A 16,863-nucleotide genomic window follows, 5' to 3' on the forward strand; every position below is an offset into this window, starting at 1 on the left:
TGTAAAGGGCTATCAGAGCCAATCACAGTGCCGCTTCCTCAGCCGGTGAATCCCTCCGGGCCAATCAGCGCGCTCGTTGGTGGAGATAACTTTCGCGGCGGCGACAACGATGGCAGCCGCGGGCGCGCCTCGGCTCTCGCCGATTCCTCTCCGCGGGAGCCGCGTCCCGTGGCTCGGCGAGCAGAGCGCGGCTCGGGGAGACGGCGTCAACGCGGCTCCTCGCGATGGAGCGAGGAGCACGGCTCAGAGGGGAGGCGCCGGGGCGGAAAGGCTTCGACGGGTACGGCAAGGCCGCACGGTCGCCATGGGAACGCGGGTTTCTTGGGTTTCTTGACGCATCTTAAAGTGCATTGAAAATTATAATTCTTCGTATTCTTAGGTTTTTTTTCGGTAAAGTTTACCGAAAAAAAACCTAAGAATATGATTCCTTGCAGTCACGAAAGCTTCAAATCTAGAATATAATTATTCGACTGATGCTCCTGCTGTTGTGGAGTGACTCATGCAGCCAGCTGTGGCTGCAGGGTTTTGGTAGTACATGTTGTTTATGCCATTTATTGTGAAATTTCGTCACAGTTCCTATGATTGCTTTTTCATTGCTTTCATGGCTTTATTTTGGTGATTTCGAAAAGTGTATTGGTTTAGCCATGTTTGTTTGTTGTAGTACAGAGTTAGATTGATGGCCTTAATCTAAGTTGTCTTGTGGTTGTTGTTGTTTGTGTTGCTGTAGTACAGAGTTAGACTGATGGCCTTAATCTAAGTTGTCTTGTGGTTGTTGTTGTTGTTGTTTGACTTGCATCCCACTGGGATTTTTGCACACAGCGTTGGTGTACGGTGTTTTTTCTGCAATATTTTGCTGTCTTTTCTTGGATTTTGAGTTTACACTTAGTCAGATATTCACTTTAAGATGTTTTCTTGTTTTTTGTTTGTTGCGGTTGCACCCGAATCAAGAGCCGAATGGCTCACAGGGCTATATACCTAATACATGAACTTGAACGCAGCTGCCGTGGGGCTTTCGAATTCGTCTGAATTCAGCAGCCGTGGTCCGTCCACTGCTGGACGAAGGCTTCCTCGCTCCGTGTGGGTCACCGTGGGCCGTCTGGTCGTACTCCTGGCCGGTCAGTGCGGCTTGGTGAAGCGAGTGGCCCAGGGATGAGCCCGCTCCTGATTTGGGAGCTTTGCCCGGGACTGGGACTCAGGTGGGAGAGTTCAAGTTCATGTATTTGGTTAATTTGGTGTAGCCCTGTGAGCCGTGCAGCTCTTAAGTCGGATGCACCGCAACAAACTAAATATGAACACAGAACCATCTTAAGCGACGACGCGGAACAGAAACATCTGGAATAAACCAGCAAATATTCAAAATAAAATATTAAAACCTGTGTTCAAAAATCCCAATGTGGTGCAAGTCACAATACAACCATAAGACAATTTCAATTAACCATATGTTTTCGAATCACTCAGGTGGGAGAGTTCAAGTTTCATGTATTTGGTTAATTTGGTGTAGCCCTGTGAGCCGTGCAGCTCTTAAGTCGGATGCAACCGCAACAAAACTAAATATGAACACAGAACATCTTAAAGCGACGACGCGTAACAGAAACATCCTGGAATAAACCAGCAAATATTCAAAATAAAAAGTATTAAAACACTGTGTGCAAAAATCCCAATGTGGTGCAAGTCAACAATAACAACCATAAGACAATTTCAATTAACCATATGTTTTCGAATCACTCAGGTGGGAGAGTTCACGTTTCATTTATTTGGTTTATTTGGTATGGCCCTGTGAGCCGTGCGGCTCTTAAGTCGGGTGCAACCGCAACAAACAAAATATGAACACAGAACATCTTAAAGCAACGACGCGGAACAGAAACATCCTGGAATAAACCAGCAAATATTAAAAAAAAGTATTAAAACGCTGTGTGCAAAAATCCCAATGTAGTGCAAGTCAAACAATAATAACCATTCGACAATTTAGATTAAGCATATGTTTTCGAAATCACCAAAATAAAGCTATGAAAACAATGTAACAACAGTAATCATAGGAACTGATTCAAATTTAAAAATAAACGATGAACATAACGTGTACGACCAAACTTGCAGCCATAGCTGGCAGCATGACACTCCGCCTCGCACCCGCACACATCGCTCCGTCTCCGCGGTGGTTACACACTGAGTGTTGTCTGTGTTGTCTCTCTGCTTGTGTGTTTGTGTGTCTATGTTGTGTCTCTCTGTGTGTCTGTGTTGTGTCTCTGTGTGTCTATGTTGTGTCTCGGTGTGTCTATGTTGTGTCTCTCTATGTGTGTCTATGTTGTGTGTCTCTCTCTGTGTCTCTGTGTTGTCTCTGTGTGTCTATGTTGTGTCTCTCTCTGTGTGTCTATGTTGTGTGTCTGTGTTGTGTGTCTCTCTGTGTGTGTCTGTGTTGTGTCTCTGTGTGTCTATGTTGTGTGTCTCTCTCTCTGTGTGTCTGTGTTGTGTCTCTGTGTGTCTATGTTGTGTGTCTCTGTGTGTCTGTGTTGTCTCTCTCTGTTTGTGTGTCTGTCTGTGTGTCTATGTTGTGTCTCTGTGTGTTTATGCTGTGTATCTCTCTGTGTGTATGTTGGGTCTCTGTGTGTCTATGTTGTGTCTCTCTCTCTGTGTGTCTATGTTGGGTCTCTGTGTGTCTCTCTCTGTGTGTCTATGTTGGGTCTCTGTGTGTCTATGTTGTGTCTCTCTCTGTGTGTCTATGTTGGGTCTCTGTGTGTCTCTGTTGTCTCTCTCTGCTTGTATGTCTGTCTCTGTGTCTATGTTGTGTCTCTGTGTGTCTATGTTGTGTGTCTATGTTGTGTCTCTCTCTCTGTGTGTCTATGTTGTGTGTCTCTCTCTCTCTGTGTCTCTGTGTTGTCTCTGTGTGTCTCTCTCTCTCTGTGTCTCTGTGTGTCTATGTTGCATGTCTCTCTGTGTGTTTGTGTTGTCTCTCTCTGCTTGTGTGTCTTTCTGTGTGTCTATGTTGTGTGTCTCTCGCTGTGTGTCTGTGTTGTGTATCTGTGTGTCTATGTTGAGCTCTCTCCAACTTGTTTCAATGAGTTCTGTACCTGGCTCAAAGGCTTCATTGAATCAAATAGCAACAAGGGCAGTCTCATAAATGACTCGCCGAGACATTACGTGATTACAGTAGAAAAGAATGACCACTTCCAATTATGACTCGAGATTTAACACATTCCTGCGGAGGGAGCTGGTAGGAACGTTGGGTTGCTCGATCAATGGCCAGGGTCAACGGCGGCGTGGTGTATTCCGCAAATATGGTCGACTGTGAGGGTGGGCACAAGCCGGCGTGAGTAGGTTAAACGTTGAGTTTTATAAGGGCACCACGGGGTGACCAGCCCCTCCCCACCCCAGCCCCACCCCCCCACCCAGCCCCAACCTCCCCACCCAGCCCCTCCCCACCCTCCCCTTTCCACCCAGCACCACCCCTCCCATTTTTGTATGCGCGACGGATGGACGGACACAATAATCCCCTGTGGGCTGGTGGAACCAGGTGGTTCCTACCAGTATGAAGTACTGCAGTGTGACTGATGGAAGAGGGCAGAATGCTGGGACAGGTCGTAAGAGACCTAGAGATTGGCAACCAATGGAAAATCTAAAACCATATGGTGCCTGGGATCTTCTTCCCTATGGGGGGGAGTTAATGAGCAACATTTAATGTCGAGGTTGGTGAGTGAGCTAGTGAACGGCTTCAGCCTAACAAATTTCCGAAATGCTGCCGGCAAATGTTCAAATTTAGACCGTGGCGTCGTCCTGTGGTTTGTAACGGGTGACTGACCACAGTCGCACTTCTGACATTATTTAATGTCCACCATCGTGTGTAGGAGATAGCTGCATCTGCCGTGCAATGTTCAAATGCGTACAACGATCCTCTCTCTTACCTATATAGCCTCTTGTTACAGCAGCCCTTTTGCCCACTTCAGCAAATTTTTCTTGCTGTGGTTATCCCACCTGATAATGGACCCTTGTGTTGCGCCAGAAACGTCGTGATTTATTTTATACCTATGTGACTTTACCGAAAGAACCAAAGAGTATGGATTCCTGCAGTCACGAAAGTTTCAAATCAAGATATAACGATCCTGTTAGAGTGGTCCGTTTAGGAAGTGATTAAGAGCTGCGATAGCTTCATCGGCACTGTTCTTGATCACCTCTCGAACTAAACAAGTGTGCCGCATGCGTTTTGTTATCTGCTGAGTAAAATGGTTTAATTGCTGTTGATTAACAGACGTTTATCGAGTGTGACTTGGATGGGGACGGATACCTGAGCCGGGAGGACTTCAAGGTGGCGGTGCTGTCACTCTGTGGGTACAAGCCGTCCAAGGTGCCTCGTTTGCGTGTGTTTGGGACAAAGCCTATATCATGGGACCTTTTTGTCAGTATCAAAGTAGGAAAAATAAGAATAGGTGTTACCCTTTCTGGCAATAAAACAGGAGTTGTGTGAAGATGTTCAAACACCAAATAGATGCCTTTTGCACGAAGTCAAGTCTGCATTAACCACACGTATTTGTGGTGAACATGCAAACAAACATGCTCTGATAACACTGGTCTAAAAATTTTTAGACGATGTCTGTTTCAGAGATGAAATGTGCTGTTTATTACGGATTTTACGTGCTGAATTCAAATATGACAATTAAACTGATTGGCTACTGTTCCCAAGATATTAAAGTTTTTACATTTTACGTCTCTATATATTGTGTAGATAGTAGAGTTTTACTCATAAATTGTAAACCTAGGTCTTGTCATGTGTTTATGGTTGCTTTACATGATAACATGTCACCTGTCCTGTTCATGTAACACTTGAAAAATCAGCAAAAGGGTTATATAAATGCAAATTATTATGAAACAAAAGGCAAGAAACTATTTTGTAAAACAAGTACATAGTTTAGTCCTTATTCAGTGTCTACTTCTTGGCTTGTCTCTTGTATTCATAAAATGGAGCATCTCTTATCACTGTACAGCAATAGTCTACAAGCATTGATAGGCTCCATTTGCCCTGATACTGTTTCCCCATTGTTGCAATGTCCTGGTGACATCTCTCGCCATGCTCGTCGCTCACTGCTCCTCAGTTCGGTGGGAAACAATCTCGATGAGAGTGCAAACATTTATCTTTAGTGACATGTTGCAACCAAGGCTTTTGTATGCCTTGAGGAGGTTTTCCACCAACTCCCTGTAGTTGTCTGCCTTGTTGTTTCCGAGCAAATGTGTTGCCACTAACTGGAAGGCATCCCATGCCGTCTTTTCCTTGCCACGCAGTGCACTGTCAAATGCATCATTTCGAAGAAGTTCACGAATCTGAGTACCAACAAAGACACCTTCCTTTATCTTAGCTTCACTTAACCTTGGACATTTTCCACGGAGGTACTTGAAAGCTGCTTGTGTTTTGTCCTTGGCTCTGACAAAGTTCTTCATCAGACCCAGCTTCATGTGTAAGGGTGTTAACAAAATCTTACTTTATTCAACAAGCGGTGGATGCTGAACACTTTTCCTCCAAAGCTCCAAGGACTGTCGGAGTGGCCAATCTATCTGGATGTCGTGGGAATCTCTCGCACGACTATCCCATTCACTGAGAAAACAGCGGTACGTTGTGTATCTAGTCTGAAGACCAAGCAAGAGAGCAACAACCTTCAATCGGCACAAAGCTGCCACTGATGTTGGTCATAGTTTATGCACCTCAAAAGTTGTTTCATGTTGTCATAGGTTTCCTTCATATGGACTGCATGATCATTATGCAGCAAAACAACGTAAAGACTCATCTTCGATTAATCGATTAACAGTCTCCACTCATCTGGATCATGAACGATGTTGAGGGCTGCCATCACACTATCGATGTTGTTGCAGGCTACATGATCACCTTTCATGAAGAAGAATGGAACGAGATCCTTTTGACGGTCACGAAACATGGAAACCCTAACATCACATGCCAGGAGATTCCACTGCTGCAGTCTGTAGCCCAACAGCTCTGCCTTACTCTTGGGTAGTTCCAAATCCCTGACAAGGTCTTTCAGTTCACCTTGTGTTATGAGGTGTGGTTCAGAGGAGGAGGATGGGAGAAAATCTTGGTCATGTGACCTTGATGGTTCAGGACCAGAAGTGTCATCCTCTTCTTCGTCTGACTCAAGTGAGAATGATTCTGGTGCATCAGGAACCATCAGTCTTTCTCCGGGTGGTACTGGGCGTATAGCTGATGGAATGTTTGGATGATGCACGGTCCAATTATCTTTTCTTTGACACCTTTCCCAACTGGAAGTGTCATGCAGAAGTAACAATTGCTGATATGATCTATTTGCTCTCTCCAAATCATTGGCACTGCAAAAGGCATAGATTTCCTTTTCCTGTTCAACCACTGGCGAAGATTTGTTGCACACGTGTTGCAGCATGTGTGTGGGGCCCACATCTTGTCCTGATCTCCAATTTTGCAGCCAAAATAAAGGGGGTAGGCTTTCTTAACCATAGTGGTTATACTGTGCTTTTGTGATGCAAAAGTCACTTCACCACAAACATAGCAGAAGTTATCTGCTTTGTTCACACAAGTACGAGGCATCTCTGCTCACTTTGGCTAAACAGAAATGTGTTCCTTTGCACAATCAAACACTGACAAATAAGAGAGTATGACACTGTATGATTTATAGAGCTGATATAGAGCAATTTGTTCAGCAGAGGGGTGTTAACCAGGTTCAGATTGCATCATTCATTGTTTTGCTCAAAAAGCAAGTACTGTTCAAACCCAGTCATAGATTTATTCATAGATCCAGTCAAAGATGTATTTTAGTCATTTCTGGTTTAAATTGAGTTCTCTTCCCTCTATAACTCCCTTATCCTCCACCATTCCCAAGTCAAGGGTTGTATATACTGACCCAATAGCATATCTTGAAAATTTGAGCCATTCAACAATTTTAAGCATCATTAAAAAAAAAATTCGATTTAAAGCTTTCGTGACTGCAGGGATTCATCTTCTTGGTTCTTTTGGTAAAGTCACGTAGAAGGGAAATAATACAAATAAAACATAATAAAATTCAATTCTCACGACGTTTCGGCCACAACGCAAGCAGCCGTCATTAGGTGAAGAACAGGTCTGTCGGAAAGACAGCGTCTGAATCCATTCAGACGCTGTCTTTTGTATTTTATTATGTTTTATTTTTATTATTTTATTATTTCCCTTCTACGTGACTTTACCGAAAGAACCAAGAAGATCATTTTCATTCTCAGTGACCCAGAATTAGTAAAGTTGGACTACATTTATTTCAGAAGCATTTTGGTTGTAGACCAGTGTAAGATATGCATTGTCTTTGAAACTGATTGGCCTACACCAGACACAGCAGCCTTCTTTATGGCCGACTCTCACCACTAGTGTCAGAGCAGAGCACAATACCAAAAGGCGAACAGTACAAAGACAATGCACTCATCAGAGCATTTATAGCTCAGGGTGAGCAGCTATATCATGGGATACATTTTTGCCAGTATCAGGATCAAGCCTCTTTGGGTCGTTGGGCTCAAGTCTGTGTGTGTATTCTAGTCTATCAGCCCAAATGTGTGATCCATCCTCCCTCTGGGTTCAATGAGGTGGTGAATATATGAACTGGTCCTAGACCTCTCCTTGGTCAATTTAACCTTAAAAGTGTATCTGGTGCAGTCTACCAAATATCAGCACTGGGGGTACAATGGTGGCTGGCCGTGATGCTGGCTACACCACACCCTAGTTGACTGTGCAGGACTTAATAGGTGTTCACTTTCAGAACTTGCCCCAACAGCGTGTGTTGCTATAGAAGATGTTTGTCTTGTGTCATCAAGCCTGTGTGTGTATGTGTGCGATGCCACCTGTGAATTAAATCCTGTGTGTGTATGAGATAATTATTATTGCTATGAGTTCCAGTAATACGTCATCATTTGTTTGCAGACTGAAACGGATCACCTGATGGCGTCTGTTAAGGAAAAAAATCTACCCGGTAAGCGCACACTTATAAAGCATGATTGTACCTGGTGCTCGTTAGAGTGTGTAAATCCAGCATTGCCACGAAGACAACATTGGCATAACCCTTTGCGCGTCTTTTCCCGGTGCAGGGATGCCTTTTGATGAGTTCCGGAGAGCTGTCTCCACGAGGCTCGCGTCCGTGGACTTCGATGATGAAACTCGACGAATCTTCACGGCGTTCGACACTTGCTGTACGTCGACCCACAATTCCCGGCGTGTCCTCATGGCGACCAACTCTGGTTCAGAGCTGTGGGGTCTCTTGTCAGATGACAATGATGATGAGAGGCGTGCTTGAGCTTTTCAATGCAGAGATGTGATGATTCACCTGAGTGAATATCAAATTCAGTTTATGATCCAACCTGTGTGGTGTATGTGAATTACATAGTTATATAGTGGTATAAAAAAACCTTGAGACATAGCAACAATCCATCCAGCTCCTGTACACGAGCCAATTTCATCACTCCATCTCCGTGATGTACATCCTTTTGGCCGATAGTTTGCACCATGGTGCGGTACGAGAAGTTCCAAGAAAGACACGGAAGGTGACAAGAAAGAAACATCGCAACCAGTCATGACTTAGTGGTTGATGACGTCCATGAGTACAAACTCAGAAATCATTGGAAGGACGTTGTCAACCTGTTTTGTCATGACTGGTTGCGATGTTTCTTTCTTGTCACCTTCCGTGTCTTTCTTGGAACTTCTCGTACCGCACACATGGTGCTCTCTACCCCGCCCACTTCGTTCTGATACCAGGATGCTTGTGCCAGGCCCATTTTTAAACCTTTAAAATGAACTCGCCTTCCCTCCTTTTTATTACATGCTTTTATTTAACTCACTCCGTCTGTTGTCGTATCCTCAAAAAATATTGTAACTTAATTTTTACCCACTACTTAATGTGCTATCGACTGCAAACTTTAAATACCTATGTCATACTGATGACAAGACTATATTCTATCATAAAAAATCTAAAACATTTTAAAACATTTTACACTATTTTATTTAACTCACTCTGTTGTATCCTCAAATCTTGTAACTCAATTTCAGCCGTCTTCCCAATGTCGTATCGACTGCAAACTTGGTGTTGGTATGTCATACTGATGACAAGACAATATTCTATCATTAAAAATGTAAAATATATATTTTTAAACAATCATTTTTACGGGTCTAATTGTCCACGCTCAACTCACGTTGCCTGTAAATCACCACGATCCCTTACGTCACGGCAAGCTTCGGGGAGCCACGCCGAGGGTCGGAGGATGTGGAAGGAGGGGAGGGGCGATGGGGGAAGGGAGCAGGGGGAGGGGCAGCTCGGACAGTACATTTCATTAAAGCGTGTTTTAAAAAAAAGTGTTTAAAAATATGTTTTCCTCCTGATGAAGATTGCTTGTGTTGTGATCGAAACCTCGTAGTTTTTATTTACTTTTATTTTTTCTATCTACGTGACTTTACCGAAAGACCCAAGGAATATGAATTCCTTCAGTCATGAAAGTTTTAAGTCATTACTTAATATATTGCATCACCAGTGTTGTCCTTTGGCAATAAAGCCATCGTCATAGTTCACGTTTGGCCGGCGATCCCTATTGTGCAAGTTGATTGCAGTAAGCTGGCATGGCTATGTTAGGGTGCACACGTGTGTTTTTTTATAGGGCTGCCCAGTGTGTTGTTGTGCGTAGCATTAGGGTCAATTGTTTTATCACATAAGGCCCACTGAATGATATAGTTATTTTTCAGAAGCGACCTGGCCACAAATGATAGTGGCTTATTGCGTGAAAATGTATAACAGCCACTTACTCTGAAAACATGTTTCTAAATGTGGAGAGAAAAATCGAAGGACCCGTAGAAAAATCCACACGACCACGGGGAGAACATGCAAACTCCAGATATGCAGGTGTCGGGGTTGGGATCGAACCCACAACCTCCTCTAGACCAAGCGAGGTAGTTAACATCTCGCCACCGTGGCGAGATGTTAACCGATGGAAAATTAAATCGAGCCCACGGTGTGACTGTGGTGACTTACGTCACCATTCTCAAACTATGTACCACACAGTCTCGCCACTGCCCACTTCCATCACTTCAGTCAGTATATCTCTAAATAGGTCTCTGTGCGAGCCTTTTGGTCTCTACTACGAAAAATAAAGAACCTCGGTTGCGTTCGCAGAGCTGCGTGTGTTCAGCTCTGAGAGATGGCTGTGCTGTCGTGTGTCAGGCCGTGGGTTTTTGACGGTGGAGGACTTCAGGAAGGCCTTCTCTCTCGTCGCCCCACACCTCTCGGGGCAAACCATCCATGAGACGTTCCGGTGAGCCTTCCTCTTCCATTGCCATTACAAAAGCCCACAATGACAAATAATACTGGTAGGAACCTCCTGGTTACACCAGCCCACAGGGGATTATTGTGTCCGTCCGTCGTGCATCCAAAAATGGGAGGGGTGGGGCTGGGTGGAGAGGGGAGGGTGGGGAGGGGCTGGGTGGGGAGGGGAGGGTGGGGAGGGGCTGGGTGGGGAGGGTGGGGAGGGGAGTTTGGGGCTGGGTGGGGAGGGGCTGGTCACCCCGTGGTGCCCTTATAAAACTCAACGTTTAACCTACTCACGCCGGCTTGTGCCCGTCCCTCAGCTGGCCATATTAGCGGAATACACCACGCCGCCGTTGACCCTGGCCATTGACCGAGCAACCCAACGTTCCTACCAGCTCCCTCCGCAAGGAATGTGTTATTCCTCACTGCATGTGGCGGGGTGATTTAGAGGTCCGAATGCTGAGCTGGCACCACTGAGGTCCTAGGTTTGAATCGAGGCAGCCGCCTGTAATTAAACCGGGTTCTCAAGCGTCGTTAGTTGATGAAACTCGTGCACAAGTGGAAAATCGGAGACACTCCTGTGTCTGATTCACTAACTCTGAGACAAACAAAAAATGTAACGAATAAATCACTTACAATTGAATCTCTTCACAGGCCATACTAAAGAAGGTCCCACATTACCTATGATTTGGTTCGTACTTAATCAATTAACTGGATTTCCTGTTCAAGTCCAAGCTCAAGACCATCCTCTGTTCCCTCTGCCGATGTCTGATTGCCTCTCTTCAAAATAAATACGCCCAGCGCTTTGAGACGGCGTTGTGGTATGTGACCGTACTCAAGGTGCCGCTATTTGAACCCGCGCTGTGTTTTGCAGAGAGACCGACCGGGATCTAGACGGGCGCGTGAGCTACAGGGACTTTGAGACCGCGATGGCTGCGCGTCGTGGCTGCAGGTGACGGCCGCCGCACCGTTCTTGTAAGTCTCCGAGGGCCGGCCTTTGCTACCCGCCCGAAGCTTGACAGCCGCAAAGGCTGACCGGAGATTGTTGCTGTGAATGCCAGCCTCAGCTTCGTCCGTGATGTCGCTGCGATGCTTCCCATGGTCCGCCTTCGACGTAGCCAGTCTGCCTTTTCCACTCGGTCACCACCCAAGATGGGCAGACGGGCTTCTATTGCAGGGTGCTAAATGTTTCTGCCGATAACCAGGGCTGATGCGGTGATCTTGCCGCTCATTTATTTTTTAAGGTTAGTGCCCTAGGTCAGTAAATCTTTGATTTCGTCATCATAATCCAAACAGGAAATCACAACCGTGGATCTGCCTTTGTCAGGAGCTAAAAGGATAATGCCTTTCTTTGATCTCGATTCTCCTAGAGCCTTTGCCTCAGTCAAAGTCATTTGTTTTTGGTAAGTCGTCCCTCGTTATACGGCAACTAAAAATGCGGAATTTCACTACGTAACTTATAACTTGGGCAGTTAATGCGATATACTTTACGTTCAATTCGCATTTACACAAATTTTTATCTAGATTTTTTTATAGGGTAAAATAGAGCAATGCCTACGTGTTAATTGTAGGCGCAAGGCGTATGAACAATTTGCCTCGCAATTCAATGAATGGCCACGTCACCATCATCATCATGAGGCATAGCGGTCTTCGTGAGACGCCGCCAGGGGATACTATCCTGTGCTCGCCGCCACACTGTATCCAGGCCAAGGCAATGGTGGTGAAGATCAGCCTCGATCGTACGTGTCCATGTCCGCCACGGCCTGTGCCGGGTTCATCTTCAATCCCGTGGTGGGCCGTCGATTGTCACGCGCAGGGCTCTGGTGCGATCTGCTGAGGTGTCCGACCGAAACAAAGTGTCCGACAAACCAAAGTGGTCTGTTTCTGACTGTCAACACACCAGTGGGCACCCCTGTCTGAAGGCGGGCCTGGGCCTTGGTGTTGGTGATGTTCTCGCCGAAGTGAACGTGGAGAATCCGTCACAGGCACCGCCGGTCGCAGGCGTCCAGCTTCCAGCTGAGTGGCGCTGTCGTTGACCGCGTTTCTGAGCCGTACGGCAGTATGGGAAGGATGTGCACGTCGTAGAGGCGGATCTTTGCTGCTGTTATGTTGGAGCACCAGACGTATCTTTTGAGCTGTTTCTTACGCTCACGTGTAATTGAGATTCTCCTTTTAATTTCGGCCTCGCATCTTCCAGTATATTGCAAATTATAGTTGAGATAAGTGAACGTTTTACTACTTCAACATGATTGCCCGCTATTTGCTCTTCAATCCAGTCGAGTGGCTGCTCATGAGTGGTCTATATTTTGGTTTTATTTACAGTCCAACTGGGAGGATTTCACTATGCATGATCTCCAGTGCTAGCCAGAAACCTTCAAGCATTCAGCTGGCAAGGCACACATTGTCTGTCGAATCACCTCGTTGCCTTAGATCAGAGGTCGTAAACGGGTTTTGATTCCTTACCCGTACCCGGCCGCACCAGGGTCGCAAATGGCTACCCGTACCCAGCCGGGTACGGGTAGCCGTTCCCTACCCGTACCGTACCCAAAATGAGTGACAAACGTCTACTCACCAGTGACTCACGGCCTACCCGTACCCGTACCCGGCCGCACCAGGGTCGCAAACGGTCTACCTGTACCCGGCCGAGTACGGATGCCGGGTATCGGGTAGGGTACGGGTATCGGGTACCCGGTTGCGACCTCTGCCTTAGATTGCTCCCAGCAGGCCTTTTGTGAACCGACGCTGCACGATCCAGTCCATTGGGGCGAGGGACAGGTTCTGGAGCAGTGGCGCCGCCTTGCCTTCGAGGGCACGGGAACACTCTCACCTTGTTTGTGAGAGATCAGCGTGATGATGCGGTCGATGTGATACTGCTCTGTTCCCTATTCTTGGTTCTTTCGGTAAAGTCACGTAGAAGGGAAATAATAAAATGTAAAAATTTTAAAACAATATTATTTAAACATTAGTTAATTGTTTTATTATTATTTTATTATTTCCCTTCTACTTGACTTTACTGAAAGAACCAAGAATATGAATCCATGCAGTCACGAAAGCTTTAAATCAAAATTTGCTTTGTTCCCTGTCGCGTACAGTAGTCCCTCGGTTAACGTTTTAATCTGTTCCGCCAAAACTACTGTTAACCGAAATAACTGTTCATCGAATTCACTAATAAGTTGAAAAAAATTTGTAAGAATCATTGAGATCTGCAAGAGAGCTGTTTTCACTGCCAAAACAGAAAACAGTGTAACAAATTTCGATTTAAAGCTTTCGTGACTGCAGGGATTCATATTCTTGGTTCTTTCGGTAAAGTCACGTAGATGGGAAATAATAAAATAATAAAAATTTCACATGGAAAATAATCAAATATAATTTTTTATATAATATACAAAAAATGTATTATGTTATATTTTTATTATTTTATAATACCCTTCTACGTGACTTTACCGAAAGAACCAAGAAATGTAAACAAAGCCAGTCGAGTTCAAAACGCTCATAAATCGGCTCGATCCACTTACGAGCGATCGAATTTGCCGAAATTGGTGCCCGCGTGCGTAACGTGAACATACCGTGAATCAAAATGTTAACGTCAGTTGAAACCATGGGGTCTTGTGGGAGGCGAAACGTTAGGGGCCGTCCATAAATGACGTCACGCGATTTTGTACGATTTTTGACCCCCCCCCCCGTCACACGGCGTCACAAAAACTCAGACCCCCCCCCCCCTCAAATATGACGTCACAAATCTCTGCCCCCCCCCCAAACCATATTTCTATTTTAAAATAAAACATGCTTCAAATCGCTTTAAACTATTGTCATTGTAGTGCGTATTTAATGTGGCGCTGCACTCTGATGTTGTAGGAGAAAACATTTATTAAAAGTCTATTTAATTAAGTGGAACGTGTTGTCTATGTATTTAAAGTTGCGTATTTTGATGTGACGTCACATTTCTCAAACCCCCCCCCCCCCTCGTCACACATCGTCACAAATGTCTGACCCCCCTCCTAGTTGCGTGACGTCATTTATGAACGGCCCCTTAACCGAAAAACCGTTAACCGATGTCACCGTTTACCGAGGGACTACTATACTTCTAAAAGGTTGCGTGCAATTGATTTTTTTAAAGATCGTTGTGATAACGACGTTGAAGTGGCTGTAGGGGAACAATTGAACCGACTGCATATATCAGAATCGACATTTTTACACGATTTTACACGTATTGCTACTAATTGAATCGCAGTGCATTGTTGTAACTACTCGGAAAATCCTAGTCATTGTGATGTGTACAATTTATACGTATGAATAAACACAATTCAACTCAAAAGTCCTTTGTGATGGGAGTGGCAATTTTTTTTTCAAATAGAAAATTGTAACTGTGATATATTATTGCAATTCAAAGTTAGCATTTGCTCATCAGCTGTTGGCGTGTGCAGTTTCCCGCGTGTCTCGAGGCTGAGGCATCCCATGGTCTACCCACTGCTGGATGAGTGCCCTCCCCACGCCATGCTGAAGTGGCTCCACGTTGGGTCGTCGGTACGAGGTGCTGGAGCACAGAGACGTGGGGGTGAGATGGGCCGGTTGTGCTGCAGTGCCATCTGTTGACCACCGCGTTGCACCCGTGCCAGCCACATTGGCAATCTGCAATACAACCGATGATCAATCTTGATTTGAAGTTTTCGTGACTGCAGGAATCCATAGTCTTTGATTCTTTCGGTAAAGTCACGTAGGTAGAAAATAAAATAAATCACGACGTTTCGGGCGCAACACATGCGTCCGTCATCAGGTGGGAAAGCACGGTCTGCTGCTGAAGCAGACTTTTAAAAAAAGGTCAAAGTAGTGGCCGGGGCTAGTGATGTTAATGTGAGAAATTAGCATGATGTTAATGTGAGAAATTAGCATGATGTTAATGTGAGAGATTAGCGTGATGTTAATGTGAGAGATTAGCGTGATGTTAATGTGAGAGATTAGCGTGATGTTAATGTGAGAGATTAGCGTGATGTTAATGTGAGAAATTAGCATAATGTTAATGTGAGAAATTAGCATGATGTTAATGTGAGAGATTAGCGTGATGTTAATGTGAGAGATTAGCGTGATGTTAATGTGAGAAATTAGCATGATGTTAATGTGAGAAATTAGCATGATGTTAATGTGAGAAATTAGCATGATGTTAATGTGAGAAATTAGCATGATGTTAATGTGAGAGATTAGCATGATGTTAATGTAAGAGATTAGCGTTATGTTAATGTAAGAGATTAGCGTGATGTTAATGTAAGAGATTAGCGTGATGTTAATGTGAGAAATTAGCATGATGTTAATGTGAGAAATTAGCATGATGTTAATGTGAGAAATTAGCATGATGTTAATGTGAGAGATTAGCATGATGTTAATGTGAGAAATTAGCATGATGTTAATGTGAGAGATTAGCGTGATGTTAATGTGAGAAATTAGCATGATGTTAATGTGAGAGATTAGCATGATGTTAATGTGAGAGATTAGCGTGATGTTAATGTGAGAGATTAGCATGATGTTAATGTGAGAGATTAGCATGATGTTAATGTGAGAGATTAGCGTGATGTTAATGTGAGAAATTAGCATGATGTTAATGTGAGAGATTAGCGTGATGTTAATGTGAGAGATTAGCGTGATGTTAATGTGAGAAATTAGCATGATGTTAATGTGAGAAATTAGCATGATGTTAATGTGAGAGATTAGCGTGATGTTAATGTGAGAGATTAGCGTGATGTTAATGTGAGAAATTAGCATGATGTTAATGTGAGAAATTAGCATGATGTTAATGTGAGAGATTAGCGTGATGTTAATGTGAGAAATTAGCATGATGTTAATGTGAGAGATTAGCATGATGTTAATGTGAGAGATTAGCGTGATGTTAATGTGAGAGATTAGCATGATGTTAATGTGAGAGATTAGCATGATGTTAATGTGAGAGATTAGCGTGATGTTAATGTGAGAAATTAGCATGATGTTAATGTGAGAGATTAGCGTGATGTTAATGTGAGAGATTAGCGTGATGTTAATGTGAGAAATTAGCATGATGTTAATGTGAGAAATTAGCATGATGTTAATGTGAGAGATTAGCGTGATGTTAATGTGAGAGATTAGCGTGATGTTAATGTGAGAGATTAGCATGTAACTGTAAGATTGGAGGAGAGCGGCCTCCTCGACGAGGGAGTGCAACCCAACGGGTGCAATGCAAAGGACATGTGAGCCATGAGAGATCTAAGAGAGAGACATAGAAAGAGAGACAGAGAGTCGGAAGTAACAGCCGACATAGGCAGGTAGGATGAAAACCGATGATCTGTTTTTGAATTCGGCTACGTGGTAGTTTTATGTGAACCTTCTTTTTCTCAATAACCCCCCCCCCCCACCCGACAATATTTTCACGTTTACAAAGATATTGTTTTGTTACTCGTCCATAAATGACGTCACGCGATTTTGGACGATTTTTGACCCCCCCCCCCCCCTTCGTCACACGGCGTCACAAAAAGTCAGATCCCCCCCCCGTCAAATATGACGTCACACAGTCAGACCCCCCCCCCCAAAAAAAAAAACATGCTTCAAATCGCTTTAAACTATTGTC

General features: G+C 44.4%; 1 protein-coding gene and 1 long non-coding RNA gene across 2 annotated transcripts in view; both read left to right on the forward strand.

The window, feature by feature from the left end:
- The window catches only part of LOC133356378 (uncharacterized), a 38,932-nt gene extending 24,340 nt beyond the window's left edge, over positions 1 to 14,592 (forward strand). The window contains exon 2 of the long non-coding RNA XR_009756846.1: positions 13,584 to 14,592. This is a non-coding gene — a long non-coding RNA (uncharacterized LOC133356378). The remainder of the gene's footprint in view (positions 1 to 13,583) is intronic.
- On the forward strand, positions 110 to 14,592 carry LOC133356345 (EF-hand calcium-binding domain-containing protein 11-like). Its single transcript, XM_061573820.1, has 6 exons — positions 110 to 280; positions 4,241 to 4,336; positions 7,910 to 7,958; positions 8,074 to 8,175; positions 10,191 to 10,281; positions 11,149 to 14,592. The coding sequence occupies exons 1-6, from the start codon at positions 110 to 112 to the stop codon at positions 11,228 to 11,230; spliced, it is 591 nt and encodes a 196-aa protein (XP_061429804.1). The 3' UTR covers positions 11,231 to 14,592.
- Positions 14,593 to 16,863: the final 2,271 nt, after the last annotated feature.

The sequence above is a fragment of the Lethenteron reissneri genome, chromosome 53 (assembly GCF_015708825.2).
Source record: "Lethenteron reissneri isolate LAM-NWPU_2019-01 chromosome 53, ASM1570882v1, whole genome shotgun sequence".
In the NCBI taxonomy this organism is placed as follows: Eukaryota; Metazoa; Chordata; class Hyperoartia; order Petromyzontiformes; family Petromyzontidae; genus Lethenteron; species Lethenteron reissneri.